The 17,961-nt window shown below is 42.6% G+C and overlaps 2 protein-coding genes across 9 annotated transcripts in view; one reads left to right on the top strand and one right to left on the bottom strand.

Annotated features, from left to right (window-relative positions):
• Positions 1–15,422, top strand: part of pex5la (peroxisomal biogenesis factor 5-like a) — a 116,908-nt gene extending 101,486 nt beyond the window's left edge. For all 6 annotated transcript variants that reach the window (XM_042224269.1, XM_005931001.3, XM_005931000.2 and 3 more), the window contains 4 exons: positions 2,358–2,576; positions 4,463–4,628; positions 7,576–7,733; positions 9,852–15,422. In XM_042224269.1, coding sequence (XP_042080203.1) covers positions 2,358–2,576; positions 4,463–4,628; positions 7,576–7,733; positions 9,852–10,053 — 745 coding nt within the window. In that variant the 3' untranslated portion in view covers positions 10,054–15,422. The remainder of the gene's footprint in view (positions 1–2,357; positions 2,577–4,462; positions 4,629–7,575; positions 7,734–9,851) is intronic.
• Positions 15,283–17,961, bottom strand: part of usp13 (ubiquitin specific peptidase 13) — a 33,880-nt gene continuing 31,201 nt past the window's right edge. For all 3 annotated transcript variants that reach the window (XM_005930995.3, XM_005930997.3, XM_005930993.3), the window contains one exon: positions 15,283–17,891. In XM_005930995.3, coding sequence (XP_005931057.1) covers positions 17,795–17,891 — 97 coding nt within the window. In that variant the 3' untranslated portion in view covers positions 15,283–17,794. The remainder of the gene's footprint in view (positions 17,892–17,961) is intronic.

Below are 17,961 nucleotides of genomic sequence, written 5' to 3'. Positions count from 1 at the left end.
ACACTGTGGAAATATCATGTGAAAAGATGAAGCCCAGCACGTGAAATTTGCCTGCGAGGTTTCACTGAACTGTTTAACAGCAGTAGGTTCAGCGAGAACAAAACCAAGTCATAACTATATGCCGATGTTAAAACAGTATTATAAGAAGAACACCATCACAGTTTTGTTCAGTTATCCTTAGATGGAGATGGGAAGAGCAGGCTCTGGGAGTTTTATTCTTAAAACAGAGACACCCCACATGGATGGTGATAGCACAGAGCACGTTTATGAGCAGAAGCCTCAATGGGAGGTGGCCCACTTTCATTCAAACTGGTGAAGCCGGAAATGACACCTTTCTGGGAATGTGAGTGCTGACAACAGAAAACACAAGAGACTCAGGAGAACGTGTTCTTCCTTCAGATATGGTCCATTTTTCAGAAGAAAGAAACAAGACTAGGAAAATGTGATCGCTGTTAGACGTGGATTACAAACGGTGTCCGCTGTCATGCAGAATATCTTAGTTGGCCTGAGATTCCTGCGGTCCAGCAGAGTCCTACATGCTCCTTCTGTGGTTTGAATGTCTGTGTTATGTAATGGCTCCATCTGCGAAGGCTCTTTTTGTATGAAGTGAGATTAAATGTTTTTAGCTTGTGGTTACAGTGGCATCGTTTCAGATTCACAACACTGCTGTATTCTCTTTTTTATCTGTTTGTTGAATAATGTCATATGCTTAACTTTGTTTTGCCATGTTTATGCTTTAATTCAGAAAATGTCTTCTTTGATACAAAGGCTACACCTACAGTTCTGCTATTTGAAATAAAGCAATTAAGATGTGATCGAAGGGCAGACTTTAAGCTATGACTCGAAAACCGTATCACATTAACTGTTTTTTTATGCAAAGTCCATTTTCAGACAGGTGACTGAAAGGTGGGTTTTTGACAAGGTGAGACCCGTTCCCTTGTTATTCGATGACAAATTAAGCAGATGAAAGATCTGATTCCAATTGTTTACCTTCTGTTTAGTAGCTGTTTGCTGGAAACTGCCAAAAAGATGAGACATTATATGTAAAGTTCATCATTAGGCTGGAAAACAAAATAAACATAGAAAGGCCAGTTCATGCCTTACTCTAAGAAAATCACAGAGGGCCTGGAAGAGCACAGCTAAAGTAAACCACATCGTCCGTCAAACACAGTGGAGGCTGTGCTATGGCACTGGCATGTGTGGGTCACAGCTGTTTATTGATGGTGTGACTGCTGATAGAGGTAACAGGATGCACTGTGAAGTGTACAAGGCTATACCCTCTGCTAAATGATGCTAAACTGATCAGAAAGGATTTCACAGTGCACACCAATAATAAGAAGCATACTGCACATAGCAAGGCAAAGATGGCCGACTCAGTCACCGGCTTTCAACCAACAGATCGTGCTCTTTAGTTACTGAAGAGAAAACTGGATACAGAGAGATCCCAAAAAGTAACAACAGTAGGAGGCTGAAGGCCTGGCAGATCATCTCAAGGGCGGAAACACAGCATTTGGTGATGTCCATGAACAGTTGTCGAGGTACAGGCCGTCAAAATCTGAAAATTGTGTCTGACGGTCTAATTATTTTTAAGCCTATAAAAATGGGGGACTAAGTATAAAAATGTCTATAATTCCTAAACAGTTTCGTATTTTTGTTAAACGCCTTGAAGTCAAGTCTGCACTTTGATCACACCTTAATTATTCGATTAAAATCCACTATGTACGGAGACAAACAATGCAACACTGTGTGAGTATTTATGGGCCTAACTTTATATGCAGTGAACGTCAGTGTCCTGAACCAGGGTTTACGTCATTTGCAGCGGGACTGAAATAATTTGGTTTGTTCGAGATTAGGATGGTTTTAAGGAAGCTGGCACATCAACTGTAGCAAATCTGGCTATAAAAATTATCTTGTTGAAAGCTAAATCTCGTTTTGGCCTCCCCTTTAGTCTTTCAACTAATCCAAGTCGTTCATCCAACACTGTTCTGTTCTTCTTCCCTTTTCAATTATGAAGTGCCAGCACAGTGGCAAGCGTCCACGTGATATAACCAGTGATATAACTTCAGCAATTACTACAAACATACTTTCCGTCTCTGGAACAACCACCCATGCTGTTTTGCCTAAGTGCAAAGCTAATTCAAATCATCAGCTGTGGGTAGCATGCAAACACGACTCTCTGCAGCAGAGACGGAGCAGGAGAAGTGTTGCTCGTTCGCTCTGGCCCAGAAATCATTAGCCTTGGCCTGATGTTCCTCTGCTTTGGCCTGTCCCAATTAATGCTTGTCAAATCTAGATTTCTCTTTGAAGTGAACACCTTACTTGATTTCTCTTCTCCCATGAATGAATCGTGTCTCCAGGTGTTTGGAGCTCCACCCAAACAACCTTATAGCCCTCTTGGCTCTGGCAGTGAGCCTGACCAACACTGGTATGCGCCATGATGCCTGTGAGGCCCTCCTCCGCTGGCTGAGACACAATCCCAAGTACAAGCATCTTGTCAAAGGCAAGACTCATCTAACGGGATCTCCAAACTCCCAGCGCAGGATGTCTCATGCTCCCAACCTGGGCAGACATGAAAGGTAAAGTATTTAAACTCTTTAGACCTAATTAAAAGGATCACTACAGCATAAGAAAACCTGCAGTCTCTTGTTTGCCACTTTATTAAAGATGGACGGATGTCTCGTATGTTGGCTTTGTACACATATCAGAGGCTGCAGCAAGTCAAAGGTGTTGTTGATGAAGTGGAAAGCAACATGTAGCTGTGCAGGTTTCTTAAACTTGTAGCTGTTAACAATTACTAAACCAAGTTTAAGACATTTCACTTTAAAATCTGGTCCTGGGTGTTTGTTTTGTACACTAATACACTGATTATTTAACAGTAATTGGCTATTATTTTGCCATCTGTCTGTTTTCTTCCACCTCTCTAATTCAGAGTCACAAGGAGAAGTGTTATCTCAGCTATTATAAGCTACAACCCGGACAGGTTGGTGTGTATTTAAAGGGCTAACAGAGAGAGACAGACAAGCATTCACACCTGCAATGCTAACCACAACACATACATTCAGGACAGGCATGTGGACGTTAACCTGCAAGGAAAGGAGGGTGTTGGTACTAGCAGTTAACATTAGCCACACATCAGTTTTTCCTTCTATTTATAACATTATAACATACTGAATTTGTGTGTTTTTTTAATTCAACAATAAATATCACGTGCTGGGAATATTTTTAATTCTAGCAAATATGAATGACAAAATCCTTCTTCCACAGATTCCTGGTTCCTTCTTTCCTAATAGCAATTGTTGCCACAGCTGACGATGCTGTGGCAGACGGGCAGTTTGACGTGTGCTTACGCTCCGTTGCAGACGGCTTCATTCATTTGGCTGGCTTATCTTTATTATTGGGATTGTTCGTGTCTCTAATATAAAATATATGCACAGCCAAAAAAATAAAAGGAAGACACTGAAACTGTCAATAGGAAACAAACAATCATGCTAGATATCTATACTGACATGGACTGGGTAATGAAAGGATGCTGAGATGGTGCTCAGTGTGGGCCCCAAGAGTAGCTGACAACAAAGGGGCGTGCTCCTGATGAGGTAACTGATGGCGTCCTGGAGGAGCTCCTCCCATATCTGGACCAGACTATCGCTGAGCTCCTGGACAGTTGGAGTTGCAGCCTGGCGGCTTCGGATAGTCAGAAACAGAAAGTTTCAGATGTGTTTTATTGGATTTGACTTCTGTTGTTAAAACTGGTAAAATTACAATTCCAGGATTTGTTAATACTCGTATATGTACTTGTGAAATGTAGTACTGGTGACACTGGTAGTGGCAGTAATACTGGTGAGATGGTAGACGGAGGGTTACAGTACATGTGTGGACCTTGTTAAATTACTTTGTTAAGTGCGTGCTGTCTGCAATATTTTAAGCCGTATAATTGAGGTTGTTTGGTATATCTGATCTGAAAGACCTAATTCCACTCCCGAGGTAAAGTAGCGCTTTATCAAATCATTAATCGTCTAGTCAGTGTGAAGAGACACAGTTACAGCCCAATTACTGCGGTCTCCCCTCTAGTCCACGGAATAACATCCCTTTAATTTTTTGCTGCTCACCTCATCCCTCATTTTCTATCCCTTCCTTTTATCGCTCTGCTAAGGCTTGCGTCACAGTTTTCAGATACATGCACTGCTAAATATTAGACCACAGCTTCACTCATGTTTACAAACATCAGTGAACATGTTTACAAACTGTTTACAAACAGAAATTCATTCTTTCCATACGACCGGCCTGGTTTCCAGTTTTCCTCTCTGTACCGCCCCCGTCATTCCCCCGGCTGCCTCTCATCATGTTACGCTGTGAATAAAAGTCCAGTGCACATCATGGCCCTGCAGTCTTATGCGTGCTTACTCAGCAGCCTTAAGTCACACTAATCCTTATCTCAATTTTGTGTGTGTGTGTGTGTCCACAGCTCCGTGCTACCAGAGGTCAAGGAGCTCTACCTGGAAGCAGTTCAGCAGAACTCTGACAGCATCGACCCAGATTTGCAGACGGGCCTCGGGGTGCTTTACAACCTCAGCGGAGAGTTTAACAAAGCCGTGGAGGCCTTCAACACGGCTTTGTCAGTGCGGCCCGAGGTAGACACACAGCCCTACGCACTACACACAGGGGCACGGTTTAATATGCATGGTTCTCCAAAAAGATGATTTTAGGCTGACACTTTACCATATACCAGTCAACAACTTAGCAGCTTTGTTAGTTAGGCTCTACTTATCAAGTATAGTTTTTAAAAGAGAGAAGGGAAATAAGTGATAATCCAAACACGGCTCATAACACATGAACAGCTGGCACTGCATTAATGCACCAATGTCAACGGCTTTCATACAACAGTGGATCGGTTGCTCACATATTACATCCATGTTACAGCACAACAGTGGGTTTTCTGTTGTCGTGGTGTTACGGCCCTAGCAGGGCCTCCTCCTGAAGATGCCTGTGTGGGCGTGTCCCACCACCTCTTCTGCCTGAGGTGCCACCTTTCCCTTTTACACAGCTGACTCGCGTCAGTAATCAAGGAGATTTAAGCCCAGGGAAAGGTGAGCTCTGGGCCAGAGTGCCAGTAGTGTGGTTACAGCTTGTGAGCTGAGTGGTTGTTGTGTTTGAAGCTAGTGAGCTGCTCGTTCTTTTTGGCTTACGTTTTACTTTATTGATAAGGTATGTAATTTAGACTTAGACTTTAGACTTAGTGGTCTTAGTGTTTCAGAAACTGCTGATCTGCTATCACACACAATCATCATCTCTCAGGTTTAGAAAGAATGATTCAAAAAAAGAGAAACTTGGTGAAAATCCTTCCTTGGTGTCAGCGGTCAGACAAAAATAGCTTCCAGCTGATAGGAAGCCAACAGTAACTCAAATATGGCACCAGTTACCACAGTGGGTGAGCAGGCGATCGTATGGCCCTTTCATGCATGTCTTCCCTGTCTTTCTCTGCTTTCCTGTCTAGTTCCATTATTGTAATCAAATAAAGGCAAATGCCAAAAAAATAACCAGTTATTACAGGCAGTGTATAAAAAGAGCATCTCTGAGTGCACAGTGCAGCAGCAGAAGACCACACTGTCTGCCCCGCCTGCTTAAAACAGGAAACTGAGGCTACAGTTTACATGGATAATACAAGACTGGAAAAATGTTGCTTGATTCAATGAGTCTCATATTCTGCAGCAACAATCGCTTCATCCGGCTTCGCATCAATAGTTCAGGCTGTTGGTGTTAGAGTGGTGCTGGGTACAGTATCTGGAGAAGCAGCCCCTTTTGTGCGCCACGGACCAGTTTAATGTCGGACCATATTTTCACGGGCCGGCCTTTAAGGTGTGGCGGATAAATACAACAAAATAAAATGATACAACCGAGACAAAAACTGTGGCGCTTTGTAAATATAATAATAAAAGCGAATTCACTATGTAATTGTGTAACTTTATTAGCAGCGTCCCCCTGAACAACAGCGAGAGTAACATCCCCCTCTCTGTTACTATGGTAACGCGTAAACGTTTCTTTCAAAATAAGACGCACAACTTCAACACGGGAAAGACCCAGGGAACTGAAAACTGAAACCTCAAGCCTTGCAGCCCGGTATCAAACGAGCGGTCCGTGGCCCGGGGGTTGGGGACCGCTGATCTAGCGCACTTTGGGCCTCTTAGTACCGACCGGTCAGTATTTAAACACCACAGCCGACTTGAGTATTGTTGCTGAACGTGTCCATCCCTCTGCTGACAGCAGAATAGCACACTACGTCCCTTGGATCAGATCAAACTGGTTTCTTGAACGGCCACCACAGTCACCAGATCCCAGTCCAGCAGAGCATCTCTGGGATGTGGTGGAACGCAGATAAATCTGCAGCAGCTGTGTGTGTTGGTTGTGTGTGTGTGTTATTATCGTGCTGATGTGAACCCTTCAGGAATGTTTCCTGTGAGCGTGTGCTGTGCTTTCTAATACTGTACATACTGTAAGAGCCAGACTTCCAAACACACGCAGCAGACATGAAGCCCCAAAGCATAGCGAGGATGAGCCACGATATCAAGGGAGAGCTTGTGCAAACAGATGCAGTGAGGCACAGCGAACTGTCACAGCAATATGCGAACTGTCGCGCTGCCAAAATCTGGCCTGGTGAACTCCTGACTGGCACACATATGCTCTCGCTTGTGATCCAGCACAACGGTTGAGCAAGACGCAATCCGCACACACATACACAAAAACACACATAATTACGCAGAGAGCTAAAAATAATCTCAGATGCATGCATATTCACTCCACTAGAACACACAGGCATGCGACAGATAAAATGGACACGCACGCAAATACAACCAAGAACTTTTCTACCATTTCTCTGTATGCAAATGAGCTCCATCCTCCCAGCACTGTCCCAGGCCGGCATGAATATTACTCACTGTTAAATCCAGCCTCCCGCATTTGACTTGGTAATATCAGGTCCCCTGCTGGAAAAATAGCTCTGAACACAAAGGGAGATAATTATACCCCAGTGCTGGGCTTAGCCAGAGATGAAGGATCCCTGTAACAGACCATGACCTCTGTATGTGCCTGTCTACCTGCAGGTGGGAAACAACAGCAAGGACATCCTTTGTGATATAACTCAGCTATCCTTAAATTACCCTTCTTGAGTTACTTTTAACCAGGGGAGATGTTACAATGCTCCAAAACAGCCCCTTGTTATTTAGGTCTCTAAAGAAATACTGCTTTGTCACACTGTCACTGCAGATGGAAGGCCATGTGATGCGCAGCAGCCCAGATTATCCAAGTCCTAATTAGTCCATCTATTGTATTAAAGACACTGCAAGCTGATTTTTAGGTCCTTCAAAGGTGGACAGCGTTTAAGCCTTGAATAATTAAATAATAATTGAAGCGATGTCGCTGATGAGTTTTAAATTGCACTAAATGACTGAATGCAAGTCTTGAGTATGTGGGTTATTTAGGCTGGCAGCATCTGACAGCACACACCACACTGAGCTGTACCAAACCTTCACTACCTGACATTTCCTATTCCTCAATCAACCGACGACTCGCGCTCTTGTGCAGGACTACTTGTTGTGGAACCGCCTCGGGGCCACGCTGGCGAATGGAGATCGAAGCGAGGAGGCGGTGGAGGCTTACACAAGAGCCCTGGAGCTGCAGCCGGGGTTTATCCGGTCCCGCTACAACCTGGGCATCAGCTGTATTAACCTGGGGGCACACAGGTGAGTGATCTGTGAGTGGGATAGCATTTCTATTCTTTTTGTGTAATGCAGTGGAGTAGAATTAATAAGCATAACAGCCAAAGTGTAGGTCAGAAAGGGCAGCAGTTGAAGTAAGACAATGCACAGAGTTAATATGTGAGTTTTCATAGATGCCAAATAAAAGCATGACATCTTCACACTGAGAAGGCTGCAGACGATATTGGCTCAAAAATCAAAATGTGGCTGATTAATTTCCTGTTGATAGATTTATTATTGCAGCTCGAATCTAAATTGCAAAATGTGTGACTTGGTGCACAAGATCTCTTCTCATGAATCATTTATCTCGTGTGGTGAGTGGAATACTGTCTGCACATATCAATTCAGCTCATGATACCAATCGTATGCATTCATATGAGTTTTAATATGTACCTGCCAGACAACACCCAAAAGGCAAATGCTTATCCACAAACAGAAAATATTCAGATTGAAGCTACTATCAGCGTAGAAATACAAGCAGCAGCACACAACCAGAAATCTGACACGAGCAGACATCAAGACATATCCAAACTCAGCCAGTTACACTCAGAGATGGGCAGTAACGCGTTACATGACGAGTAAGTAAGGGATTACTATTGCAAATTACTATTACTATTACTATTGCAAAAACGGTAATTAGATTACCGTTACTTTCCCGTAGGAACGCTGCACTGCGTTACTAAAACTGTGATTTTTTTGCGAGAATGTCTCACGACAGTGACGTAAGCGAGTGCGACGTTGGTGACAGCAGCTGTGTGCAGATCAACAATGGATCACATATCGAGTGCAGAGAGAGTATGAGCGTGCAGCGTTTAAAGCGTGGAAGTACTGACCTTACTTTGAGTTTGATTCCATAAAAAGTGACAAAAACATTAGTGTCCGCTGTGCGTGGGAAGAAAACTTCTTTTTACAGCGAAAAAACCCCTAAACTTCCAACAAGCACCGAGTAGCTACGACGTAATGGGAAACTCACAGAGAAACTCGCGGATTCTTCCACTGACCGCGGCACACCTGCACCAGGGTAACCCTCCGCCTGCCCCACTCCTGCTTTACAGGTGAAAATAGAGCAACAGGACCGCTGAGTCTTTGACTTTATTTATTTTCTGCTGTGTTTTACTTGCATCTATTTGAAAGACTGAGTGTAAACACAAAAAATATTTTATTTTATGTGCTGGAATGTGCAGAAAATAGGTTTAAATGTTAAACTAATTTATTCCAGTCAGAGAATGTTGCATATAATTAAATTTTTGCTTGATGCATAAAGTTAAAAGATTAAAACTAATAAAACAAGTTTTAAAAAGAGACTTTTCCATTTGATTACATTTTGTATGATGGATTATGCAGAAAAAGTAGAATTGAGCTGAAAGATCTATCATTTTATCACCTACTCAGGTTGTAAATCGTGTTTTTAAAAAGTAACTAAGTAACTGAGTAATTCGTTACTTTTGAAAATAAGTAATCAGTAAAGTAATGGGATTACTTTTGGGGGGGAAGTAATCAGTAATTAGTTACTGATTACTTTTTTCAAGTAACTTGACCAACACTAGACAGCTGTCAGTGGCCGAAGTAAATAAATAGCATAGACACTAACAAAATAAAAGCACAGAAATAGTCATAGAAACAACAGGACTTCATGTAAATTTACTCTAGTTCAAATGAGTAAGTTTTCTAAACCTTACCACTAAAACACAAGAAATGCCTTGACGTTGAGGTAGCTTTAAATGTCTGCACAGTTGCCTTAATGCAACCACACAGGTCCTGTTATTTTGGCAGGTGAGACATCTGCTTGAGACGTCTCGCAGAGTGATCAAGTGCAGTAAGGTTTGTTATGTTTTGGCCTTTTTGTTTATATTCTTGTTGTGCAAAATAAGTTGGTCTCGTCTTCCTCCCCTCACCCCAACCGACTGGGCGGGCCTCTCCCTGAGCCTGGATTTTTCTAAGGTTTCTTCCTGTTTGATGGCAGCAACATTTCTCAGGGTCATCTTTACCACTGTGTAGTATCGCCTCTTCTTTTAACAACAGTCTGTACGTGTCTCAGAACTGAGGAGACCAGTTGATGGAATTTTGTGATGCAATGACTTGCTTTTATTCCTTCTTCCCCAGAGAGGCGGCCAGCAACTTCCTGACTGCCTTAAGCCTTCAGAGGAAAAGCCGGAGTCGCCAGCAGTCCCACCAGGTGATGTCTGGAAACATCTGGGCGGCTTTGAGGATAGCTTTATCCATGATGGACCAGCCTGAACTCTTCCAGGCTGCAAATATCGGCGACTTGGATCATCTCATGCGGGCCTTCAACTTAGACATTTGACGACCAGGAGGCAGTAATGCTAACATCTGCCCCCTCTTCACTTACTATTTGATTTCTACCCAACAGCCAAAAGTCCAAAGTGCACAGTCAGAATGGACTGATGGACGTCAGAGACAACAGTGTATTTTTATGCACATCCAAATTAACTACAGTCGTCAAAGCTATTATATTTTTCACCCAAGTACCTCAGAGCAGTTCTGAGGACAGGTTCTTCCAAGGGTTTGAAGGGACTGCTCTGTGTTGGATTTGCACTGTAATTTGTGATTTCCCTGAAGAGCACAAGGACGGGCAAAGATTGTACGAGCAATGCCTTAGAGGACACATCAATTAAAAACTGACTCATCCAGCGGAACAGAGCCGGCAGAGACGGACGGTTGTACGAGCCTGATAGAGCAGACCTCACAGGCCGTTTTCAAAGAAAAGAGAGGAAAAAACGTTTGACTCCCGACTCCTGAAGGATGGATTTAGTGAGCAAATTACAAAGACTGCAGCGTATAACCTGGAACTCCAGGCTCTGTTCCTGGCTTATTTTCATCCTTTCAATGGGAAAATAATGATACTGCATGAATAAGCATTTTCATAACTGGATTCTTGTTTCAAATTAACATACTTTTAGAGGTTTTCCCTTTGCACATCAGATAAACAGATATAACTTCCTCAGTCCGAGTGGAATGTGCAAGCCTTACTCAAAAGCATGCGACCAACAATATTTATTTATACTATTTTTATGAAAACAGAAAAAAACCCACACTAAGCCATTTTCAGACTAGTTTCATTTTCTTAAATAACTGCTGTCTTTTGAACTTGAAAGCTTTCTGAGCCACTAATTTTTGTTTCGCTCAGTTTTTCTCTCCTTTCTTTTGGCTCCTAGCTCCTCTTTGTTCCCTTTAAGGTGACTGCAGAAACACACAGAAAAGCTGGGCAATAGCAATCTATAAAACCTTCATTAGTCTTTTCAAACTTTAGCATATGAAAACGTTATTCTTAACAAGTCTAAAAATATCTCTTTTTATCTTCTTCTGCTAGTTCTGGGATGGCTTCAGAGTTACTAATGACTACTGTACACATTATACAGTCCTTTTTTATTTTTGCTGACCTGACTCAGTTTGTTTTCTGTTGTCAGTATCTGCTGACGCCGTCACTGGTGTCTTTGCTGCTCCTCCAAAGACAGCAAGGCTCATGCATTTAATAGTCATAATGCATGATTTGAATATTTACGTAAGCTTGGGCAGAATGCTGCACATGTATGATGAACGCTGTTCGTTTCACCACACACTTCAAATCACATCAGGTTGATGTTCAAACTCGAGATGGTTATGCATCTGCAGAAAACATGATTGTGTAAATACAGTGACTCTCCTGCTGCAGGAAGAAAGCTTTTCCTTAGTCATACTTTTTAGCTGACAGCTTCACTTGCATCACTGCTGCTAGTTTGAAAGTCACTCTCTGAAGTGAATACCCTGTACCTCGCTGTGCAACAGAGTAAATGATAGATAATCTTCTGTACTGCATAGCTCAGCACATTTGGGTGTTTATCAGGCGTGTCCACGGTCTGAGGGTTTTTATTGTAGCTCCTATGCAAAAGGTCATGTTTTATGTTGCCATTCTGAATTGTTGCGGGTCCCCGTCTGCCTCGGCGGACCGAAAGGAAGCGTTGTTTCGGTGTTTGGAAAGAACACTATCAGGCAGAACCAGAGACCAGTGCGAGAGCCATTCATCTTCCAAACTGTACAGCCGGGGTGTCACGGTCTGTACAAGAAGAAGTGTTTCATCGGGAAGTTGCCAGAATGAAAACAAGTGTTCTCCCAGGGAGAAAGTGGTCAGAAGCTCTGACTAAAAGAAAGACTGATCGACACAAAGAGTGCAGCCTTCTGCTTTTAGAACCAGGTTGCACGGACATGGCGTCTTTGACCTTAGTTGCATCCATCAAATTCACCGCCATGTATGGAGCTTGATAAAGCTCCATACATTCTGTCATTGTTGTCACACAAGCTGCATTAATATATTCGAGTCTGTGGCACTGATGAAAAAAGATCAGCTGCTCTACTTGCCAGATACTTAAAAAAATATTGGCACAGACTCTATTTATCACACAACCAGGATAAATAGATCAAACACTAGACGAGAAGTCAGAGATACACAGCACATATGTGCATGGCTCTAACAGTCGGCCTCAGAGGGGAGCTAACAGCGACTCTGGCAACGAGGCCAAAGCAGGGGTGCATGCACAAATGTATTCACGGTGGGAGACTGGACGATGATAAAAGGTATCCTTCGCTGGAACAAATCAGGTTTACATCCAGGAGTTCATGTTTGATTTCTGTTTGATTAGCATTAAATTACTGTGGATGTCAAATTTAAGCATGCTTGTAGCTCCATACATGCCAGCGAGGGTCTGTCTGCCAGTTTGGCCCAGACTGAAAGGGGTGGCGTGAAATTTGCTTCCAGCACTTCTCCCAAAAACAAAAGTGTTACTCGGCCGGCAAAATGGGTTTAGACCAAATAACTGCAAAGTTTGCGACGGCGCCATGAACCTGCATCGAGCTACCTTTAGAGCCATTTGGCTGTCAGCGTTTTAATATAATAAAGCTTGTGGTTAAATTCGATATGGAAGCTCTGCAATCCCTCACCTGCCTGCTTTCTTGTTCAGCCGCTGTTCTGTTCTTTAGATCACTGCCACACTTTCACACCCTGTCAGTCATAATACTCTCGTCCAATCACCTTCTTGCCTGCCTTCTTTGAGCCAATTAGCTTCCACTCTGGTTTAAATCTGTGCTCTTCATTGCTCTCCCTTTCAGACTGTCATTTGCACAACCCACCTCGTCCCCATCTCTATTTTCATGTTCACCACCACCAGCGTCTAGACTCCAGGGGGTCCTGTCCTAAATCCTATTCCTGCTGGGACAGGTAAGATGGGTCACCAGAGTCTGATCGCCAAATACATTCATTTCTTTGTCTCAACAAATCATGTTCAGTTCTTGATCTCTCCTTATTGAACACAGGAGATATTATCAGTATGTTAGCATTGTCAGAGTGAGTGCTGCATTTCGCTCAAAGCTCCACTTTTAGGCTCACAGAGCAGCTAGCGTGGTAGTCCAGTGCACGACGATCCCCCTCCAGTTTTCTTTGCTAAAGCGTTAACCCAACCCTGTAGGAGGTCCCTATCAGCGAGAGGTTCTGCAGGCCAGGAGCTGTTCCACATTTTTACCTGGCATGCCTGTCCTCCCAGGTGCTCCCAGGTGTTTTACAAAATCAACTCTAGTTGTCTTATGAGGTCGCAGGCCCTCGCTCTTTTCCATTTCAGTACAGGTTACCACAGGTTCATGTTTTTTAAAGAAATCTTACATTGCTGGGCCACAACCTTCTTCTGCCGTCCACATCATTCCATAGTGCATTGAGATAGGATGCAGTTTTCTTTATTTTGCTGAACCTACTACTGTACCTTCTCAGGTGAACTGACCTAGCCTAACACATGCACCTGTGCAACAAACTGAGGCTGTTTGCATGTTAGATCCTTTACATTTCTACTTTTTTAATGACGTTTTCATTCGTATGCATGACATACATGGAAGTGCTTTCTCTTTCGACCCCAAGAAAAGTAAATATATCATGAGGTTTCCTTGCAATATCGCTATAATGCACTTTTAAGTTCGCAAACTTTGACAAAACATGATGTATATAAACAGTATGTATTCTACACAAGATGCTTTTTCTTGCATGGAAGTGTGAGAGGCTCGAAATAACGAGTCTAAGGCACAGCACACTGCAAACACACTTCAGCTTGAATACTGGCTAATGAACTGGATAATCATAGTTATGCACAAATGTTATATTTATTACTTCTACAAATTACAAACACGTTTGTAACCACTGCAATGACCCCAACCTATAAAGCTGTCTAGCTGTTATTGCACAACTCTTTAGTGCTGAAAAGTTTTTATGTAGACTTTCACAACCTGCTGTGACCCTTTAACAGCTGTTTTTATAAGGTTTTAATGTTTGCAAGAATCACTTCATTAGTTCTGTTTACACTTAAGAAAGAGGGAGAGTAAAAGTGGACAGTCATACAACAGTTCAAATTCACAGCTTTTACACAGACTTGCTCACCGTGTCTTCTATTGTGGAGACCTAAAGTGTTCAAAGGTGAGAGTTACGCAGTTTTATGGAGTGAAAACAGACCAAATACAATCGCTCACTGACTGCTGTGTTAGGTACACCTGTTCAGCTGCATAGATGCAGATCGTGTGGCAGTCACGCAGTGCAGATGTGATTCTGAATGTGGTTGTTGGTACCAGAAGGACTAGCGTGACTACTTCAGAGACTGTTGACTTCTGGATCTCTATAGTTTACACAGAGTAGTCTGAAACCAGGAGCAGCAGATGTAGAAGAGCATCTGTGAACATGTAACCACTGCTGTCAGCTAAGAACAGGAAACGGATCACACGGACCATCAAAACTGAAGATTCGAAACGCGTCTGGTCTGATGCTCCTTGGCTTCTCCTGACATTCGGATGGCTCGGTCAGAATTTGGCATAAGCATGAAAACATGGCTGCCTGTGTCAGTGGGTCAGATTGGTAGTGGTGTCATTTTGGTCCCCTTGGTATGAAAATGAGCATCATTTAAACACAGCAGCCTACCTGATAATGACCACACTGATAAATGTTTCCATTCAGCTTCTTGGATAAAATAAGATTTAATTACATATTGAATTTATTAAAAATGTGTGCAGGGGTACTAGTAAGGTGTACCTAATGAACTGTCCAGTTAACGATCCTAATGAGGCAATCACATCTTTGGCTCCGGCATGTTTCTATTAACTGAAAAAAATGAATAAATACCCAGACACACAAATAATTCTTCGTTCTAATGAAACAATGATACTGAAAAAAAAAGGTCAAAACAGAATAAAAAGACTCCAAAGGAGGGGCATTATTCTTCATTTCACTGGAATAACTTTGTTTTTGTGTATCAATAAGACACTTTTTATTTGGCTTTGTCCACTTTTATTATCTCTAAAAGATTTATGCTTTTAAAATGTGGGAATTGGTGCTTAGGGTACAGAAAATCCATAAAGCATTCGTGATGGCTTCACTGGTTGGGCTCATTGAGGTTGCTGTTGCATATGTACTTCCTCCACTGCTCCGGTTCAGAACGTGCACTTTGTTCTCATTTATTTGCGTCACACGTATATGAATAATATATTTTGAGGGATGAAATTAGAAATGATGTAATTTGTATACAGCCACTCGTTTATTGAAACACCTACTATAATGCATATTACTCTCCCTGTATAATCACGAGGACAGCATTAGCACCTTTGGAACGTACAACATGAAAGTAATCTTTTAAAATAAAGTGTTGTTATATATTCGACACTCCCGTGTCTTTATTGTGCCGACTCCTGCCCGACACGATGAAGCCAGGTCTCAACAAACATGTCGTTTATTAAATGATCCAAACATCGTAAGTAAACAGTGCCACTGGTACACTGGACTGCCATGACTCTGTTCACATACACCTAAGCCATATTTGGATACATTACAAAAGTCAGCTTAAAATAATCAGTTCAAGGAGAGCTCTGAAATGAAAACTACAGAACTGACACAAAAAAGGCAGAAAGATTAGAAACAGGTCAAGAAGCTTTTTGACATTTAGTTAAATGGAGAGAAAAAGAGTATGAAGCTCACAAGAGTACAACGGTACAACCCAGACGACTAAATGTCCATCTCTAGTTAACATGCTGACAGTGAAAAAACCTTTTTTAAATGACAAAATGAACCATTACGTTTTAAACAAGGTAGAGAAGAATGGAAGCGACGGAGCTGGAGAGAAAGCTGAAAGACGAGGACAGAAAGACGGCAACGAGCCGGGACCACGAGAGGAGCAGAGACAGCTACCCATCATTAGGCAAAAGCTTGTCACTCACTCAGCGACGACGAGAGGCACAAACACAAGACTTGCATAGAGATGTTTAGTATTCCCCAATGCATAGACAAACAGTTTCTCTGGTAAGAGGCTAAGATTTGCTCAGGGAAATCGAGGCACAGTGTTGTTAAAGGGGAGTCATATGGATTTATTATATAAATTACATTAGTGTTTTTTGTCTGTGTCAATGAAAAACGCCCGTAGAAACCATCGTGGTGCTGCTCTGCTTTTCTTTTCTACTCTCTTTGTCAACAGCACGTCTTCCCTTTGAGTACGAGAGCCTAAAATAATTAACTGTAATTCAACGTTTGATAAATTACGATTAATTTGAGCAGAACTCCACCTTCAAATATGCTACCGGAAGCAGACTGCTCTCTCCGAGATGAATGAAACGTGATTAAAAATAAAGATATGAAGCCAAGTATGTAGATACTGACAGTCAAGAGCACAGTGTTTAATCCATCCTGCACATTATGAATATTACTGAGCAGATAAAGCAGAGAGCTGGAGGCTAGACCAGCTCCAGGCCCTAAAGAGTGGCCCGCTGTAGCATCACAGTCATGTCTGAGTGTTTTGTTTGCAGCGAGCACCACGAGTGTATACATTCAGAGGAGGTACGGTCACTGTACAGCTGTTCTCATACAGCTGTTCAACAGCAGATTTGGTTATTAGTGCATATTGCTCTAGACAAAAACATTCAAACTTACATGGCCTGAAACAATCGTTTTAGCTTCTGGGCTACAGTCCGAATCTGTCAGAGTGATAAAAGAACCAGCGGGAGCCAGGTGCAGCCCAGTAACAGTTATGTCGAGTTTGCAGATATTTTGCACTTTGAGCAAAAATTATGTACACCAAAGGTTCACCTACGTTACTATGCAACCTCCCTGAACAGGGACGACTGGACAGCCAGGCTGGCCTTAATTAGATCGAATCAAATGAATATAATCTCCTTGGCAGTGCCGCACTTCAGACATGAGTCCTGGTAGTTTGTGACTGGCAAGTACAGTGCAGGTACAGGAAAAAGTCAAAAAAGTGCAACAGGGACAGAAATGACACTAACATCCTGACAGCCGGCGCATCAGGGCGTTGAAGGTTTTTCATTAAATGTGACAAACGTACACGTCGGCCTCGAGCATAACCGGGACGAATCGAGTTAATGCCCATTTATCACTCTGAAACTCACGTGGTGACTTCCATGTGTGGAAAACCAAAACCTTTTCATTCTTAGTGAATTTTGCTCCGCTTCATATTTGTAATGTTTTACATGAAGCACTTGGGATTGCACTGTGGAAGGAGCATCGCGCTCCTCTTCTCTTTCCAGTTTCTCAAAACATTCAATGCAAAGCCACCTGCAGCACAGGAGCTTCTTGTTTGTTGTTGCAGTTTCAGAGCAGGGCTGGCAGTGAAGCACTGCACTTAAGTACACATTTATAAAATGCACCACTTTGGGAAAAAAGAAAAAACGGCACAGTGACTGAAGGCAGAGAAGAGGAGAAAGACTGAGATTTGATATGTGGCGTTGTTTCGTGTAAAGAGCACAATCGTAGAAATTGCACAGATCCCTCTGTACCAACACTGTAAAGACATGTTCTTTCTTTGAACACAAACACTGATATTTAAAGCATAACACTAATACACAAAAAGCACATCGCTTTCCCTTCTGACCAGAGTTCCTGGTTGCTCCAGAATGACATCACAATAAGGCAAGCAGCTGGTCGGAGAGGTTATCCCATCGTTCCCACTGAGACGTCACAGTTGTCTGCCAGTCTTCTGGGTCTGTGGTTATTTAAAGGACACGGCGCAGCGAGCAGCGGTCTAACTGCTCGACAGTCGATGGTAAAAGTAGACGTAGCCCAAGTCCTTTGGAGGTCTTTCTGACAAACACACTTTGTGGTCGTTGTAGATCACCCACCTGCAGGCGGGAGAAGTGCACATTAAATTCACACAAATGCTTTTAAAGTGTCATTTTTCTCAAATTTGAA

This window comes from Haplochromis burtoni, unplaced genomic scaffold, assembly GCF_018398535.1.
Source record: "Haplochromis burtoni strain Fernald_Lab_line unplaced genomic scaffold, NCSU_Asbu1 Contig_133, whole genome shotgun sequence".
NCBI lineage: Eukaryota > Metazoa > Chordata > Actinopteri > Cichliformes > Cichlidae > Haplochromis > Haplochromis burtoni.
The sequence above is the reverse complement of the archived record's forward strand: the minus strand, read 5'-3'. Positions and strand labels throughout refer to the sequence as shown.